The 16,655-nt window shown below is 42.1% G+C and overlaps 1 protein-coding gene and 1 non-coding gene across 2 annotated transcripts; both read left to right on the top strand.

The window, feature by feature from the left end:
- Positions 1–9,195: 9,195 nt before the first annotated feature.
- On the top strand, positions 9,196–14,657 carry TMEM167B (transmembrane protein 167B). The gene is made up of 3 exons (XM_019457731.2): positions 9,196–9,339; positions 11,478–11,609; positions 12,148–14,657. Exons 1-3 carry the CDS (start codon positions 9,330–9,332, stop codon positions 12,228–12,230), a joined length of 225 nt encoding a protein of 74 aa, XP_019313276.1. The 5' UTR covers positions 9,196–9,329; the 3' UTR covers positions 12,231–14,657.
- Positions 14,658–15,885: 1,228 nt separating this feature from the next.
- On the top strand, positions 15,886–16,296 carry LOC128776026 (small Cajal body-specific RNA 2). The gene has a single exon (XR_008421001.1). It is a non-coding gene; the product is annotated as a small Cajal body-specific RNA 2 (non-coding RNA).
- The last annotated feature ends 359 nt before the right edge of the window (positions 16,297–16,655 follow it).

The raw sequence follows: 16,655 nt of genomic DNA, 5'->3' as shown, positions 1-16,655 counted from the left end.
TATTGGGTAGTTAAATACATTTGTTATTTATTGCTGTGTAACAAATTCTCTCCAAACTTAGTGGCTTAAGACAAACATCTATCACACAGTTTCTGTGGTTCAGGAATCTGGGTGCAGTTTAGTTGGCTCAAGGTCCCTTATATTGCAGTCAGGGTGTTGGCTGGGGCTGCAGTCTCATCTGAAGTATTGATGGGGAAAGATGCACTTCCAAAATCACTCTCACAGTTGTCAGCAGGATTCAGTTCCTTTAGGTTGTTAGACTAAGGGCCTAGTTCTTCATTGGCTATTGCCAGAGGCCTCCCTCAGTTTCTTGCCACATGGTCCTCTCCACACAGCAGCTTACAACATGGCAGCTGGCTTCAATTAGCACAGATGAGGGAGAGAACCAGGAACATCCAAGACACAGAAGCCACAGTTGTTGTTGTTGTTGTTGTTGTTGTTGTTGTTGTTGTTGCTGTTTTGTAACCTAACCTTGGAAGTGACATCCCATCACTTCTGTCCTATTCTGTTTACTAGAAATCAATAATTGCAGCCCATACACAAAGAGAGGGGATTACATAAGGATGAGTATATTATAAGGCAGACATCACTGGGGGCTCTCTGAGAGGCTGCCCACCACAGTAGGTTATATTATCTGTGAATGTCATTGCAGAATAATAAAGGAGACATTATAATACTTTTGTTATTTAAGAAAGATTATTGAGTCTGATAGGGTTGAGAACTTCTGTGTTAGGTAGTGATGAAACTCTGGGTTCGAGTATAAAACATTCATAGTGTCAGCAGACAGATAAAATGTTCCAGATGCAGACCAAGAGGTACTATGCAGCAATCAGAAGCAACAGACTAACAACATGGACAGAGCTTAGAAACACAGCGCTAAGTTTAAAAAGAAACACAATGAGATCTATAACAATACCATTTATGTAAATTAAATATACATACACACAAAAAATAGGAACAAATGAAAAAGCATAGACATTAAATACATTGAAAGGTTGTGGGGCAATGCACAGATAAACAGCAAGTGAAGGACTTTGGAAGGGCCAATTTCAATACTATGTCATCAACTGCAGAGCATTAATAATTCAGCCTTCAAAACCTGAGATCCAGAATATCTAGGGAAGAACATGCAGTTATGAGCAGATCAGAAATAAAGCACAGAAAGTGAAAAGTCCTGGTGTGCTTCCATAAGATGTTTTGGGTGGATTACCAGAGTCAAGTTTGTTAGGTGGGGATGCAGGAAATGAGGCTGGAATGAAGCTGGAGTTAGAGTGTGAAAGGCCTGGAATGTTCTCTTCAGAGACTAAACTTCACACTGCAGAGTTCCTGGGAGGTCTTTAGGCAGAAGAGGCATATGACCTTATCTTTTTTAAAAAGATCACTTTAGCAGGGAGACCTAGGATAAGAGATGATTAAAACCTGAATTACAAAGAAGGAACTTTCAAAGGTAGAATTTGCAGGACTTTGTGTCTGAATGAATCTAAGAGCTGTGGAGAAGTTTACATACAGATAGATGGAATGTGTTATTAATATAAGTTGGAAAGTAAAATGGGAAAGCAACTGGGGGTAGGGTGGGGAGAATAAAATGAACTCGGTCTAAGAGTCTAGAGATGTCCTATAGACAGGCCTGGAAATCCACAGAGAAATTAGAACCAAAGAAAATGGCACTGGAGACATCAACACAAAGGTGATAGTTTAAAGACTCTAAACTATAGTTTAAAGACAGGAGGGGCGCCTGGGTGGCTCAGTCAGTTGAGCGACCAACTTCGGCTCAGGTCATGATCTCATGGTCTGTGAGTTCGAGCTCCGCGTCGGGCTCTGTGCTGACAGCTCAGAGCCTGGAGCCTGCTTCTGATTCTGTGTCTCCCTCTCTCTCTGTCCCAGAAATAAATAAATATAGGAAAAAAAATTTAAAAAAAGACTGCACAGGAACAAAGTCTAAGAAAGAAGGAAGCCAAAGAGCAGATCCTTAGAAACAGTACATCAGGAAACAGAAAGACAGAAGGAATGGTTCAGGAGGTAGTGTTGAAATAAATCTCTAGGCCCACGATGGAGCCATTCCCGTCCCTGGTGCCATGTCAGCAAACGGAAACTTAAATGCTCTATTTTACCAGAAATGCAGCATATTCCTCAGCCAATCCCCAAATGCCAAGCAAACTCTGGGCCTTCTTACTCCAACCAAGGTTGACTATCAGCCAGCCAATAAGATATTTTAATTTTTCTTTCTTGTTCTTTATTCTTTATCCTATAAAAAGCATTCTTCCTTCCACCCCATTTTGCAGTTCTTTGAAAGGAGACTGCTTCATTAAGTGTTCAAATCCAAGGCCTTTTACTAAATCTCTTTAATCATCTTTAATAGCAGGAAAAGATAAAAGAAGAATGATGAAAAGAAGAATATCTTTTGAAAGCCAAAAGAAAAAAATTCAAAAAGAAGCAAGTGGTCAGGAGTGCTCTGTGCCACAGAGATTAAGGGTTTAAGAGATTTATATTTTTTTAATTTTATTTTTTATTTTTTAAAATTTACATCCAAATTAGTAAGGGTTTAAGAGATTTAAAACGACGCCTTGGATTTTACAATTAGGAGGTGGTGGAATAATCTGGACAAAATAGTTTGAGGGCAATAGTGAAGCCAGACGCCAGATTATAAGTGGTTAAGGAATGAGTGTATAGTTGGACAGTGAAGGGTAGAAAAGCAAGGAGAGGAAAATAGCCTTAGAGGGCAGTAGGGTGAAGGAAGGTGGACTTTCAATAAATGACTACCGAATGAGTAAGGCCGTGAACTTGCGCCAGACACTTAACTGCTAGGAAATCCAGGTTTTCATTATGGCAAAGAAATGGAATGAGCTTCTAAAGAAAAGGTTAGTGACAAAAGAGATCTGTTCACAAAAGAATGGAGTCCATAGAGAGGCCGACAGCAGTAGCTGACAGAAAGAAGCAGTAGAGCTGAGTTGTGGGAGAAAAATTTGGACAGAAAGGCAGTAGGAGGGGCTATCAGAAATGAGGAAAGCAGAGGCTGGGTGGTGCGCTTGAGGCATGTAGTAGTGATGGGATGGGAGAGGGCAGGCAGGGAGTACCAACTAGACCCCAAATCCAGAAGCAGTGCAGTCCCACACTCACCACGCCCCCACTCTCACCCCTACACCCCAGGGTACAGACCTCTGCTACTCACTGTTAGGGGCTTTAGGGAAGTAGTGTCATTTTTTTTTAAGTGGCTTTCAGAACTTCCACAATAATCTTGTGCAATCTTAACCACATGTTTGTTTACTAAAGAACACCTATACTCCCTGTTCAGCTAGCAGGCTCTGGGGTCAGATAAATTGGTTTTAAAATCCTAGATGTATTACTTACCAGCTATGTCACTTTTGAGACAACTTACTTGACCTCTCAATACATCCCTTCTTTATCTGTGAGATGGAGCTTTTAGCAGTTACTAACCTTATAAGGTTATTATGAGGCTTGGATGCGTTAACACCCATAAGACGCTTTGAGTTGTACCTGGCAGGTAGTAAACATTCTGTGAGTGTCAGCTGTTTTTGTTCAAGAACCTATCTTTTCAGCAGTATCTTCTATTCTCCTTCATGAACTCTACATTCTAGTTCCACAAAACCACATTCAATTATTCACGCAACAAATATTTAACAAGCACCTATAAAATGTGCAGCGCTTGTATGGGACTGTGGATAAAATGAAAAACAATGAAAATTCACAGTCCCAGGCCCACAAACCTTACAGTGTAGCAGAGGGACATGAACTAAATAGATATTGTATGCTCTGATAGTTTATGATGGGGGAAGGCAGCCCAAGAAGGTCAGAGATGCCTTCCTTGAGCAAGTGAGGTTTGAGCTGAGACCTGAGGGATGAATGGAGTTAGTCAGTGAAGGAGAAAGGGAAGAATACGCTGTGCCCGCAAACTTGTCCTGTGCTTTCCTTTCTCCAGGCCTTTGATCACTGTTCTCCTTTCCCACTAGAATACCTCTTTTTTTATTGAAATGCTACATGCCTTTCCAGCCCAGCTAAAACATCCGCTTCTCCACTAAGCCTTCCCTGGGCTCTCCAGCTGAAAGCACTTTCTCTTTTACACTCCCACAGCACTTAATTTTCATTTTCCTTCTCACTTTCTACTGTATTTTCTGGTTATTTGTACACACAGCTTATCTTGTCTAGAAAATCTTATTAAAAACAGAGTGTTTATCATTCATCTTTGAGCTCCCAACGGCTAGCACATTCCTTAGGCTTAGAAGTCCTGGAACAAATATTTGTAGCATAAATTAATGCCTGTTTGACATCCCTTTTCAAATATGTTGTAATTCAAATGAAGCTATTGTGGCAAGCTGTGCCTTTGGGAATGAACTTACTCTTTGGTTAGACCAGAATGCCATAGTCATGGTCCCAATACTGATTAGTGTTCACCACAGTGACCACAACAACCCTAACAAACAGGCCACTGTTCTTGACTGGCAGGTGTTTGGCAACAACTGCCTGTCTTCTCATGGAGGCTGAAATGAACTGAGGAAGGACTGTCTGAACTGAGTCCCTAGTCAGTGGGGTTCTATTTATTCATTGCAGTTTGGCTGCAAGAGCCAATGGCCCGGATTTGACCTGATGTGAGGCTATGATGCTTTCCACAGTGACAGAAACACTAATGCTTGGAACAAAACCATCAAAGATTAGCATCAGTGGAAACTATCCTAATTTGAGGGAGTGTGAAGACAAGGGGAAGGGGGCTTTGAAGTCAGATAGACTTGGGTCTGGATCCTAACTGGACATGTGATGTCACCCATGTGCCTTCTTTAAGTCTCACGTTTCTCATTTTAAAAATATTCTGCAGGAGCTCCTGGGTAGCTCAGTCGTTTGAGTGTCTAACTGGTGATTTCAGGTCAGGTTATGATCCCAGGGTCATGGGATCGAGCCCCACATAAGGCTCCATGCTGAGTGTGGAGCCTGTTTAAGATTCTCTCTCTCTCCCTCTCTCCTCTCTCTCTCTCTCTCTCTCTCTCTCTGCCCCTCTCCCCACTTCGTATTCTCTCTCTTTAAATAAAAAAAATAAAAAATAAAAATAACCTGCAAAACAGTTGTGAAGATGAAAGATAATGTCTTTACATACATAATGCCTGTGGTTTATTAAATGTGTTTATTCATCTATCATCCCCAATACAGTTTGTTCCCTGAGAGCAGAGACTCCTTTTTGCCTCTATTCCTGCAAAATCTAGCAAAGTGCTCAGCACTTTGTACACACTATGTACACACATAGTACACACATTTTAAACAAATGAACAACAATAACAACAACAACAACAACAACAACAACAACAGTAATAACTAGCATTTATGGAGCACCTACTTCATGCTAGCTATTGTTATAAATAGTAATTCATTTAATACTTCAACAACCCTAGAAAGGAGCAACCAATACAACCCAATTTTAAAGAGAGAAAACAGAATATAATATTTTTAAATATAAAATTCCTAATATAGCAGATTTTTAAACAAAAATCTGGTGAGATTAATTTTATTCAATAAAAACACATAAAATGCTTTATAAAACCTGGAAAGGAAAAAATGTGGTAGAGAGAGAAGAAAGGACATAAATGTAAAAGTGGGAAGAAAGAGTAGGAAGAAGAAGAAAGACACATGGAAAAAGAAGAAACAGAAATGTGTAAATTCTGAGCAGTGTAAAAAATAACTACTTAATCAGAGTAAGACATTGTGGTCTATCACTGTCCTTTGAAATAGTAATTAGCCAACTACTCAATTACTCTTCTCTGCCCTTCAACTGTGATTCTTTTGTCCTCAAACTTTATTCCTAAATTCTGTGAGTGATGGGGGAAAAAAGACGTCTTTCAGAGAATGACAAAAAATTGGAGTGGTTTCCATCTAGTACAAAATGAGGAGATAAAGTTATCACCAAAAGAGTAAATGGCATGAGGGGCCCCTGGGTGGCTCAGTCAGTTGAGCATCTGTCTTTGGCTCAGGTCATGATGTCACAGTTCACGAATTCAAGCCCCATGTAGGGCTCTGTGCTGACAACTCAGAGCCTGGAGCCTGCTTTGGATTCTGTGTCTCCCTCTCTCTCTGCCCTTCCCCTGGTTGCACTCTGTCTCTCTGCTTCTCTCTCTCTCTCTCTCTCTCAAAATAAATAAACATTAAAAAATATATATTTAAAAAAAGAGTAAATGGAATGAGCAAAAACTGTGAAAGCAAAGAGCATATTTGAAGAACACAGAAAAGTTTTTTCACAGTTGAAGCTTAAAGTGTTCACAGAACAGTGGAAAATGCTGCAAGAAGGCCATGATAACAGCTAAGGAGTTCAACAATATTTACCAGGCGGTGGTTGCTGTTGCAAGAAACAACAGTTGTGATTTGGAGCAAAATTTTCCAGTCCTCAGTTCAGAAGACCAGTATTATTGTTTGAGTGTGATACTGGGTAGTCTTAGGCTAAAGCTCACTTTATCTCTAAAATTGGGTAATAAGGCACTTGTGAGGATTAAATAAGATCATAAAACAAGGTGTGTTTGGCTTTTGAAATGTCAAAATGTCATACAAATGTACATTTTCACTTCTGGAGGATAGAATTGATGCTTAAGACTGAAACAGTAAAATCACTAACATGATGACTGCAGGATTGAAAAGGGAACAATCTGAATGACATTCTGAAAAAAGTTAATTGACTCAAAGATAATTTACAAATTTAAACTTTAGTGATTAGGGGAAAAGGCATATTAACCCTAGAAACTGGGAAATTGGTGAGAAGGAATTGCGTTTGGCTTTAAACATTTCAGATTATCAGAAGAACATCTATTAGAAATGTAGGATTGGAGCTTGGATAGGACATCGATTTAAGAACTCTACAAAGACGGGGTGCCTAAGTGGCTCAGTCGATTTAGTGTCTGACTTCGGCTCAGGTCATGATCTCATGGTTTGTGAGTTTGAGCCCCAGGTGTCAAAAAAATATATTTAAAAATATATTTTAAAAAAGAACTTTTTGGGGTGCCTGGGTGGCTCAGTTGGGTAAGCATCCGGCTTTGGCTCAGGTCATGGCCTCACAGTTTGTCAGTTCAAGCCCCACATTGGGCTCTGTGCTGACAGCTCAGAGCCTGGAGCCTGCTTCAGATTCTCTGTTCTCTTTCTCTCTCTGCCCCTCCCCTGGTCGCACTCTGTCTCTTTCTCATAAATAATAAATAAACATTAAAAAAAATTTTTAAAAGAACTTTTCAAAGAGGTAGCAGTTGAAACCATGAACAGAAAGAATAGGTCGCCAAGTGAGAGTTAATAATGAGAAAAAGAGGGTGCAGGTTTCTTAGGAACATCTATATTTAGGTAGAAGAAGAACCAAAGTAAAGAGAACAATTAGGTGCAGGTCAGTGAGGCTAGCACAGTTCAATAGGATCCAAAAAACAGGAGGCTTTCTTTAGCTGAAGATGAGCTACATGATTCAATCTAAATTGGTGAACATGAATTTATTTAGGACTTGGTTTGAGTTCTATCCAGCCATGGTGCAGGGAATTAACAGTCAGTTGCTAGTGATATTAGTACTGATGTTGTTTTAGATAACAATTGATGAAAGGTTCAAACGCCAAGACAATTAGGGGAAACTCAGTTGTTTTTGAGTGGTACTGAGCAGTTCATCTGGGCAGGGGGATTTGTCTGTGTGTGTATGTACATAAATATATCTGGCCTTGTCTTAGATTTTGTCCCCTATATTTTCCTTTTTTTTTTTTTTTTTTTTTCCGTGCACTGATGCATATTTTTGCAAGGAGTCTGTCTTCCATTAGACTTTTTTTTTGGCTTGCCTCTCCACTCCAGCTCTTAGAAGGAGGCATTCTGGGGCGCCTGGGTGGCTCAGTCGGTTAAGCGTCCGACTTCAGCTCAGGTCACGATCTCACGGTCCGTGAGTTCGAGCCCCGCGTCGGGCTCTGGGCTGATGGCTCAGAGCCTGGAGCCTGCTTCCGATTCTGTGTCTCCCTCTCTCTCTGCCCCTCCCCTGTTCATGCTCTGTCTCTGTCTCAAAAATAAATAAACGTTAAAAAAAATTAAAAAAAAAAAAAAAAAAAAAAAAAGAAGGAGGCATTCTGGTAGGTTTTTTTCCCTGTAACCAAGCCGTCTGCAGTCAGCAGATGGCACTGCAGCAAGAGAGGCACAGAGTTCCTTTAGGACCTTTGTCAACCACTACAGACTGGTAACCTAACTAGTAATTTCAGCCTGGGAAGGCGGAGTCGCAATTTCGCCCTTATTTTAATACAGCAGGTCGGGTTGTGCACAATTAAAGATTTTGATTTACAGAATGGAATCTGTGGCTTTGTCTCCTCCACTCTCCTTCATCATTAAACTGGTATCTTTCCTCAGCGTGTGAAAGTTTTGTGAGAAGCGCTGTCCAGATATCGCCAATTCTTGGTTAAAGTGGCCAAGTTGACCCTAGCATTTAACTAAACACAGGAGATCATCGAGACTCTACTGAAAGTTTAAAGAAATATCCACAGAAACAAACAGGCAATTACCTGAATGTTTCCCGACAGACTGGAGCTTTAGGATCTGAAATATGTGACTTGTTTCTGTTATAATGTTTCTTTTTTCACTCCGAAAGTTCAGACGGAACCTAATTATTCTGATTTCCATAAGAAGTAAGAAAGAAGTGATTAGGTCAATTATTTCTCAATAAAAAATGGAGGGGGGGGAAGATTCTGGTATACCCGGTAGCAAAAAAGAAGGAAGAAAGAAAGGAAAAAACGAAAGAAAGAAAAGAAGAAAGGAGCCGCGAAGCAAAAGAAGTCCTTCCTGGAGACCGCAGGGACCGCCTCATGACCTCCGCTGTCAGGGTTCTCTTAACTGGAAGCGCGGGACCGAGACCTCCCCATCACAGGAAGGCTGCTGCTGGCGCGCGCGCGCACACACACACACACACACACACACACACACACACACGCACACACACCAGCTGCCACAGCGCAAAATAAAGTGCAAAGCTGCAAGCTTTACCTTTCCAACTACACTGACGCGAAAGGTCAGGTTACGCCCCCAGCACTACTGCTGCCAGGACACCAAGGAAAGTTGGTTACCATGGCCACTTAGGAAGCCTCCCGGATGGCACTCTTACGCTCGCGTTGGCAAGCAAGTGCCACTACCCACACAAGTCCCGTAGCTTGGGAATCAGCTAGCCACTCCTGATTGCGTTCGGCGCTCGCCTGTCTGCCCTTGCGCCTGCGTACTACGCCTCGTACCCGTCGCCGCGGCCCCGATCGGGAAGTGTCAACACGGAGCTGGGTTCCCCAGTCTTCGCGGCTACCACCTTCAGCCGATCCCGGACCCCCTAACCAGGCCCGGGCCCAGCCGCCATGACGAACGGTGAGAGCCAGTGCCCAGAGTGGAGAATGGGAGTAAAGGACGAGGGGAAACGTGGCGGGCGGGACCCGGACTGACGTGGCCATTCTCCCCGCCCCCTCCCAGCCCAGCCCCACCATGGCCTTTTGCTGCCCCTGTCGCTCATCCCCCAAGTCTTTCCGCAGGTTCCCCCGTCCCATGCGCATCTAGAAATACATATGTCTCATGTGCCCACACCCCGGGTCCTCGGTCTCTACCCCGTACTTTCTCTTTCTCCTTCCTAGAAGTTCGTTTTGGCCATTGCAAGACTCTTGGGCAGGCCAGTCCCGGTTGAACTATTGCTTTAGCACCAGGAAAAAGAGAGGATCCTCCTCCCAGCCCCCTACGTAGGCTTGTTGGGAGGACCAAGAAATCACAGAGGATGTCAAGTCTCACATTTTTTGGATGCAAATATAGACCATTGGAGAAAAAAAAAAAGTTCTCGAGAAAGTTATGTCTAAAGTCCTGCCTGGGTGATCCCATCTGGAGACCCTGGCTAGTGTTGCAAGGGTTGGATTTAGACACTGCCTCTTCTAAACGATGTGGCAATTGCAGCCCTGTTTATCCAAACTAGTTTTCCAAACGTCTTCATACACTTGATAGAGATGATTTCCGGAATTCCAGGGAAGGGCAGGAAGCAGGGATTTTATGGTCTTTAGAGTCAACTTTACAGGAAAGAAGAGAAGGCCTCTTGGTATGATTTGAGGGGTACAGGAAAGTATTTCTCAAAAGTACATTTTCTGTAAGCCTGGCAGTGGTGACTCAAATTTCACCTCCTTGTGAATTTTGGCATTGTCTGCAAGAACTTGTGAGAGTAAAAGAACACACTAAGGTATCAGTCTTCATAAGAACTTAGTGTATGTGTTGACTTATTGACCCTTTCTCGTACGACACCTGGCTGTGAGGTAGTTTTACTGGAGGGAGATAGAGTGGTCTAGAACTGGCAGATACTGTGTAAAATATCCTTTTGGAGCTTCCTGGGTAAGTCATAGGTATGAGGTTACTAAGCACAGTACCAGAAGTTACATCACCTGGAGGAAGACATCATCTGGACCAGGAAACAGAATAGCAGTTTGATACAGAATAATTACTGAGTAATTTTTAACCTTCCCTCCTTTTGTTATCTGATTATTTTTTTTAGGTGCCTCATTGTGCTTACATGTACAAGAAATAGCTTGTTTTATATATGTAAGAAATAGAACTAATTGTTGAAAGCTTTATTCCCACAATTGTTTCGCTATGTTGAAACCTCAGATACTTTTTTTTTTTTTTTTACAAGAGTCTGTTGTTATTCTACCAGCAATTTGGTTTCTAAGTAGAGAACTATGCCTGAGGTGTGAAATGAGCATAGGATAATTGTAGTTTTATGAAATCTAAAAAAAAAAATTTTTTTTAATGTTTATTTTTGAGAGACAGAGCACAAGCAGGGAAGGAGCAGAGAGAGGGAGACCCAGAATCCGAAGCCAACTCCAGGCTCTGAGCTGTCAGCACAGAGCCCAACGCGGGGCTTAGCACAGAGCCTGACACGGGGCTTGATCCCACAAACTGTGAGATCAAGACCTGAGCTGACATCGGACGCTTAACCGACAGCCATCCAGGCACCCCTGAATTCTAACTCTTGCTATTTCCATTAAGCTTTACTTTTTGCTTTAACATATTCTTCACCAACAAATGCAGATTGGGGAGACTTGGCTAAACATCTGGCTCTCCTTTATCACATGAGTGATTGATCATAAGAACATGTGTACTTTTGTTAGCTCAGGCTCCAAGGATTCTTATGCCTCTCTCAACCTGTTACCACTACTGGCCATTCCTAGGAGGTTGATTCCACGTAAAACTGATACCCTTTTCTCAGAACTCGTAGTTCTTGAAAGGGGAGGAGAGGGTGCAGTGAAATATTTGTACGGGGGTTGTCTACAAGCAGTTTGAGGAACTATAAAGTAACCTCGTTAGTCCCAGGATTTGGGCTCCCTCTTATCAAGGGTTGGCATTGTCAGTTGTGTTTATCGTCTTGATATTATATCACACTCTGTTCTTGAGTTCTCAAGTGGGATCACCTATCACCTGTCCCAAACTAGATTAGCATCAAAGGTTTTGTTGTTGTGGTTTTGTTTCTGTAACAGTGTACTCCTTGGATGGGATCCTGGTGTTTGGTTTGCTCTTTGTTTGCACCTGTGCTTACTTCAAGAAAGTACCTCGTCTCAAAACCTGGCTGCTATCAGAGAAGAAGGGAGTTTGGGGTGTGTTTTACAAAGGTAAGATCGTAGCTAGACAGTGAATGGAGATTGCCATCTCTGGACAGTGAGGTGCTACAAAGTGGGGGTGGGGATAGGCTGGCATTGTATTTGGTTCCACATTTACATAATTGTTTATTTTAGCATCAAGGTAATTTTAATATTCCCCACGGAGTAAAAATAGATAAAGAATTTTAGACTGGACTGGAATTGTTGGAATATTTTCCCAGTGAAAAGTTTTTCTGAATTTCTGGGAAGAATATATTGGAGTCTCTTTTAAGTTTTGATTTCATTAACTCAGAGGCTTTTTTATTTTTTATTATAGATAAATCCTACCTATCTAAATCTCTTTTCAAAATAGAGCAAAATATAAACAAACAGTATATCCACCTAGAACCTATAGCTTAAGGATAGTATTTAAATGCATTCCTGGGTGGGCTCTTGAAAACCTTGATAGATCTCTTCGTGTAACTAGAGATTTCAGAGCATCACCTTGAAATTGAGGACTTACATGAAGGGCGGGTTTGATTTCTTTTCTCTTTTTGCTTTTGTCTGCTAGCCGCTGTGATTGGAACCAGGCTGCATGCTGCTGTGGCAATCGCCTGTGTTGTAATGGCCTTTTACGTCCTGTTTGTAAAATGAATTCCAATGCATCCATCTCATCAGCTGCCAACCAAGAGGATGAGGGTGAAGAACCTGTCCGGGGCCTGGGCCCAACGTGAGAAAGCTCAGCTAAAATCATCAAAGTCCCCAAGATGACACCACAGCATCTGCTCCTACCATATGTGGGGAAAATTCCTCATGGTTACAAACATTATTTATGCTTCAGGGGACTCGAGGAAGCCAACTTCCTTTGATCTGTGTGTGAATCAGTCCTCAGCAGAGAGCATATAATGTCCAGATAAATTACACTCCACGGTGATAAGATTACATATACCTCCTGCATAAAAACCTGTCACCTATTTTGTTCTTCAGTCCCTCATCAGGAGCTTTTCAAACTGAGACTCATTAGGGAAGGACATAGGCTGTGTTCACACCTCTTGGAAGGAGAGAGAATTTTCAAGACTTGACTTTTCTTTTTCACTGTTTGATTTGCATTTGGCAAATTGATGGGAACGGGGTGGGTGGGTGGGTGGGTGGGAGAAAGAGGAGTTAAACAATGCCAAGAAAATTTTTGACTTTGGAAATTTATCTTTCATATACTCATATGGGAACGTAAGAGAGAGGCATGGTCCTCATTGCAAAAAGAGAACAGATGATATAGTTGTGCTGTGTGCTGGCAGCTTAAGAGTTTGCCAAGAAAATCTGGGCCTGTGTAAGATTTATCTGTGATGAGACCAGAAAGCAGTAACTTAGATAAGGAAAAATGTTCTGTTCACCAGTATCCCCCAAAGGAGACTTCACCCCATCAAATGGTAGATGGAAAATGAATCTAGTGTTGCAATTTTCCTAAAGCCTTTTTATATATTTTAGATTACTGAGTGCTGAATAGTGTCACTCAGTTTTAAATGCCATCGCTAGGGGAAAGAGAAAGTATTGAAGAAATAATTTTTAATATATTTGCAGTGAGGGTAAAAGAAATCTAGTATATAATTCATACACTAGTAAAGTCATCTAGTATAAGAATTTATTGTGATGTTAGATGGATGTTTTGTCACGTTATCCAAGACTTATTGGATTATCCACGTTATGTCACGTTATCCAAGACTTATCCACAGTCTTATTCTGTGTTTAAGTCTGGCTTATAATGGCAGTTTTTAATTGATTACTTGTTTTTCTTGGGCAACTCTTAGGTTGCCTCATATTGCAGTACTTTTTAGCTATCCCTTGGAAATTCTGTGTTACAAGAACATGATAAATTCAAGTGAGAGAGAGAAGTTGCTGATATGCATAGGCATGTTTGGATAGTTCACAGAATCCATGATTGAAATGAGGGTGTTTTCGAGAATAAAGGAAAACAGATGTTTGCAAGGGAGATTGATGGGCTTTCCCATGGAGTGTGGTAACTCTTGCGCAAATCATTTTAGATGACTCAACATTTGAAGGGATGACTTCTCCATTAAAAAAAATGAAAAAGAGTTGGTCTAAAATTACATTATTATAAAAAGCAGGCATAGACATAGGAGCCAATTGAATCACCCATACAGTAAAATGTGATTGTGGACAAGTTGGCTGTAGTTGACCTCTGTGTGGCAGGAAATTGTCTTTTGTCTTATCCCCAAAGAAAAGCTGCTAGGAAGTTTAGGTTTCAAAACAGGCAGTTTAGTGCTTTGAGGGTTTCTAGAGGTGTAGCAGGTCACCAAGTAAACACTACACATCTCATCCTCTCAGAGTTGTGCTTTTTTCTCTTCAGGAATTGGCCCAGAGGGTACATTTCACTGATTAGTATGGTTTCCAGTGTCCCTCCTGAGGATCTTTCACACGAGGAAAGGAAATCTATTGGAACAGAAAGGAAGAGTTACACCTTGTAGGTGTGAGTTTGGGACCTGTTGGCCAGCAGGAGTGCCACTCCCTGGAAATACAGGTTCAGCATGTTTTGCACTTGTTATTCTGTAGCTTTAATGACTTGTTTTCCAACAGGGCTAATGTCTCTAAGCTTGGTGAATAGAGCTGCTTCCATTTTAAACTCATTTCACAGTTCTAGTTCAAACCCAATTTTTACAGCCTCCTGGGCGGGTCATCTTGCCCTAAATTGTTATATTTTGAGGTGTTTTCATATGAGAATGTACCAAAAAGTGTACAGAATGAAGGTAATTTGCAGCAAGAAACAAATAACACAGCTTATTTCATTTCTTGTGTTTATGTAAGCAGATAAGCAGAAACCTGTTTAATTCATTACTTTGGTTGGTGTGTCATATGTTTTTTGACTGAAAATTGTAGGACGTTATTCCCCTAAGGAAGTCTTAGGGGTAGGAGAATGGGGATAGCAATATTGCCTCAGATTCAAACTGGCATCACCATAAACCCTGAATGCCAGGGTGGAATGAAGTCAGCCTTTTATAGTTGAAATACAATTTTTTATTCACCACTGTCTGCACAAATCCTTGAAAATAAAATTCCTTTCCCTACTGTTTTTGTCCATTTTATTTGTCACATGAATTCATTGAACTTTGTTCAATACTCTGCTGGGTTCTGCCCGTGGTATATATACCTTTTTAGTTTACATCATAGTGAATACCATCATTCCTGTTAACCTAGTGTGATGGTCACCAAATATACGATATAGTTCATAATTTATGAGCGTGTGGTTTTCTCCTTTGAGGGAGCTCATACATGCATCAGCATTCATATATATCAGCATATATACATGAATAAGTGTTGAGGTGTATTAAATAAGGTAAATAGCACTCCTCAAAACATTTTGTCTACCACTACTATTAAAATACAAGTATCACCTGCCATTACCAGTCATAAACTCCTTCATTCAAATGAGGTTATCAGGTTAACCAGCTATGAACCTAGGCAATCCTTGAGCCAATGGGATTCTGGCACATAAATGGATACTTTCCCCCTATTTGTTTATAAGTGCACGGTGGGATTGGTACAGTTACAAATTATAAATTAATATTTTTCTGGTTTACCCTCATGCATACCTTTTTCACTGAAAAAAGAGAAGGTAACTGAGACATTAAAATTGTGTTCCTTGATATGAAAGGACCTAATACTAATTATATAATCACTACTTTTTTTTTCACTACTTATTCTGGAATTGGAAAGTTAGACATGCTTTAACAGACATGCAAGTTAATGAAGGTTCAGCAATATGACTGCCACAGAACCAAGTTCCAGGTAGCAAGAGGGCTCTTGTGAATGAGGATAGGGATATGCCTTCCTACTTTTACTCATCTCACAATTATCATGACTACCAAGCCCTTGGATTTAAGTAACCTATTCTCACCCTTCCCTTTGGTAAAATGATGTTTTCCTTCTCTCTTGGGGGAGGAACTCCTGCAGAACCTGATACTGGTTAATGACCGGGATTTGCCTTCTCCATGGGAAAGTAGCCACCTATAAATCTGAGACTGAATCATCTTATATCCAGAACTTGGGTCAAAGACCAAAGAAAAACTAGAGATATGGATATAAATATGCTACTGCACAAAGACCAAAAGACAAGCACAATTTAGGATTGCCGGGTTTTGTCCAGCCTTTCCCTCGGACCTGGGTTCCCCTCCGAGCCACGCGAGGGCAGCAAAACGCATACCGTCACGAGGGCCTATGCTCAGTGGTTCCTCCCAGAATCCTCCGAGGTGGGGGAGGGGCGGAGGGATTTAAAAGAGGATGCGGACTTCCGTTCTCTTTCCGGAGGGAGAGCGGCCTAGGGCGAGGTGGTTTGTGTGGTGCTTTGGTGTTGAATGGAAGGCGCGTATGGCCTGAGTGTGAGTGGATGCGCGACTGTGAGTGTGCGCGTGGGGCGTGCAAGGCGAGTGTGTGCGCCCGTCCCTGAGCCACTCTCCCCCGCCTACACCTTGATCTTATTTGATCGGGTTGTGACCCTTGCCCCGCGGGGCCGACCCGATATGAAAAGCTCCCCTCCTGCGAAGCCCCCTCCTCTGGGGCGCTGTGCAGCGAGGCCCCTTTGGCGGCGGCGACGCTGCGGTCCCGGAGCCGGTCTTACGGGGCCCGGCGCTCAGAAATGATGAATTGATCAGATAGACGAGGCCGGGCTAGTCCCGGGCCACTGATTATCGAGGCGATTCTGATCTGAGCCCGGCCCTGGGGCACGGCCACCCGTGGCATTGGGGCTAAGCGTTTACAATAGGCGGCGGCGGGGGCGCTGACGGGTGGGGAAGGCGCGGGTGAAGGAGCCATCGCTCCGCCCCCTGGAGCTGGAAGGGCACGAAGTCGTGTTTGCCGCTTCAGTGTTTTTCTTTAGCACCCCTCCCTTTTTTCCTTTAGTCCCGACTTGTGATGACCGTTTGTATGGTACCAACACTGGTGCCCGCTGATCTAGAGGCACACTACAGCGTCTGTCGCTAAAGGCTCTATGTATATATGCACGCCTATATGTGTGCGCGCGCGTGTGTGAGTATCCGTAAGAGAACTTGGAGAGCTTGTAAATATTCA

The sequence above is a fragment of the Panthera pardus genome, unplaced genomic scaffold (genome assembly GCF_024362965.1).
Source record: "Panthera pardus isolate Hobbes unplaced genomic scaffold, ASM2436296v1 HiC_scaffold_11, whole genome shotgun sequence".
Classification (NCBI taxonomy): domain Eukaryota; kingdom Metazoa; phylum Chordata; class Mammalia; order Carnivora; family Felidae; genus Panthera; species Panthera pardus.
Note: the sequence above shows the minus strand (reverse complement) of the source record. Positions and strands in the feature narration are given on the sequence as shown.

Excerpts from the sequence above, each read along its gene's own strand:
- TMEM167B (XM_019457731.2), top strand. Across the intron at positions 11,610-12,147 it reads TTGGGGTGTGTTTTACAAAG|CCGCTGTGATTGGAACCAGG; the intron begins GTAAGATCGTAG and ends TTTGTCTGCTAG.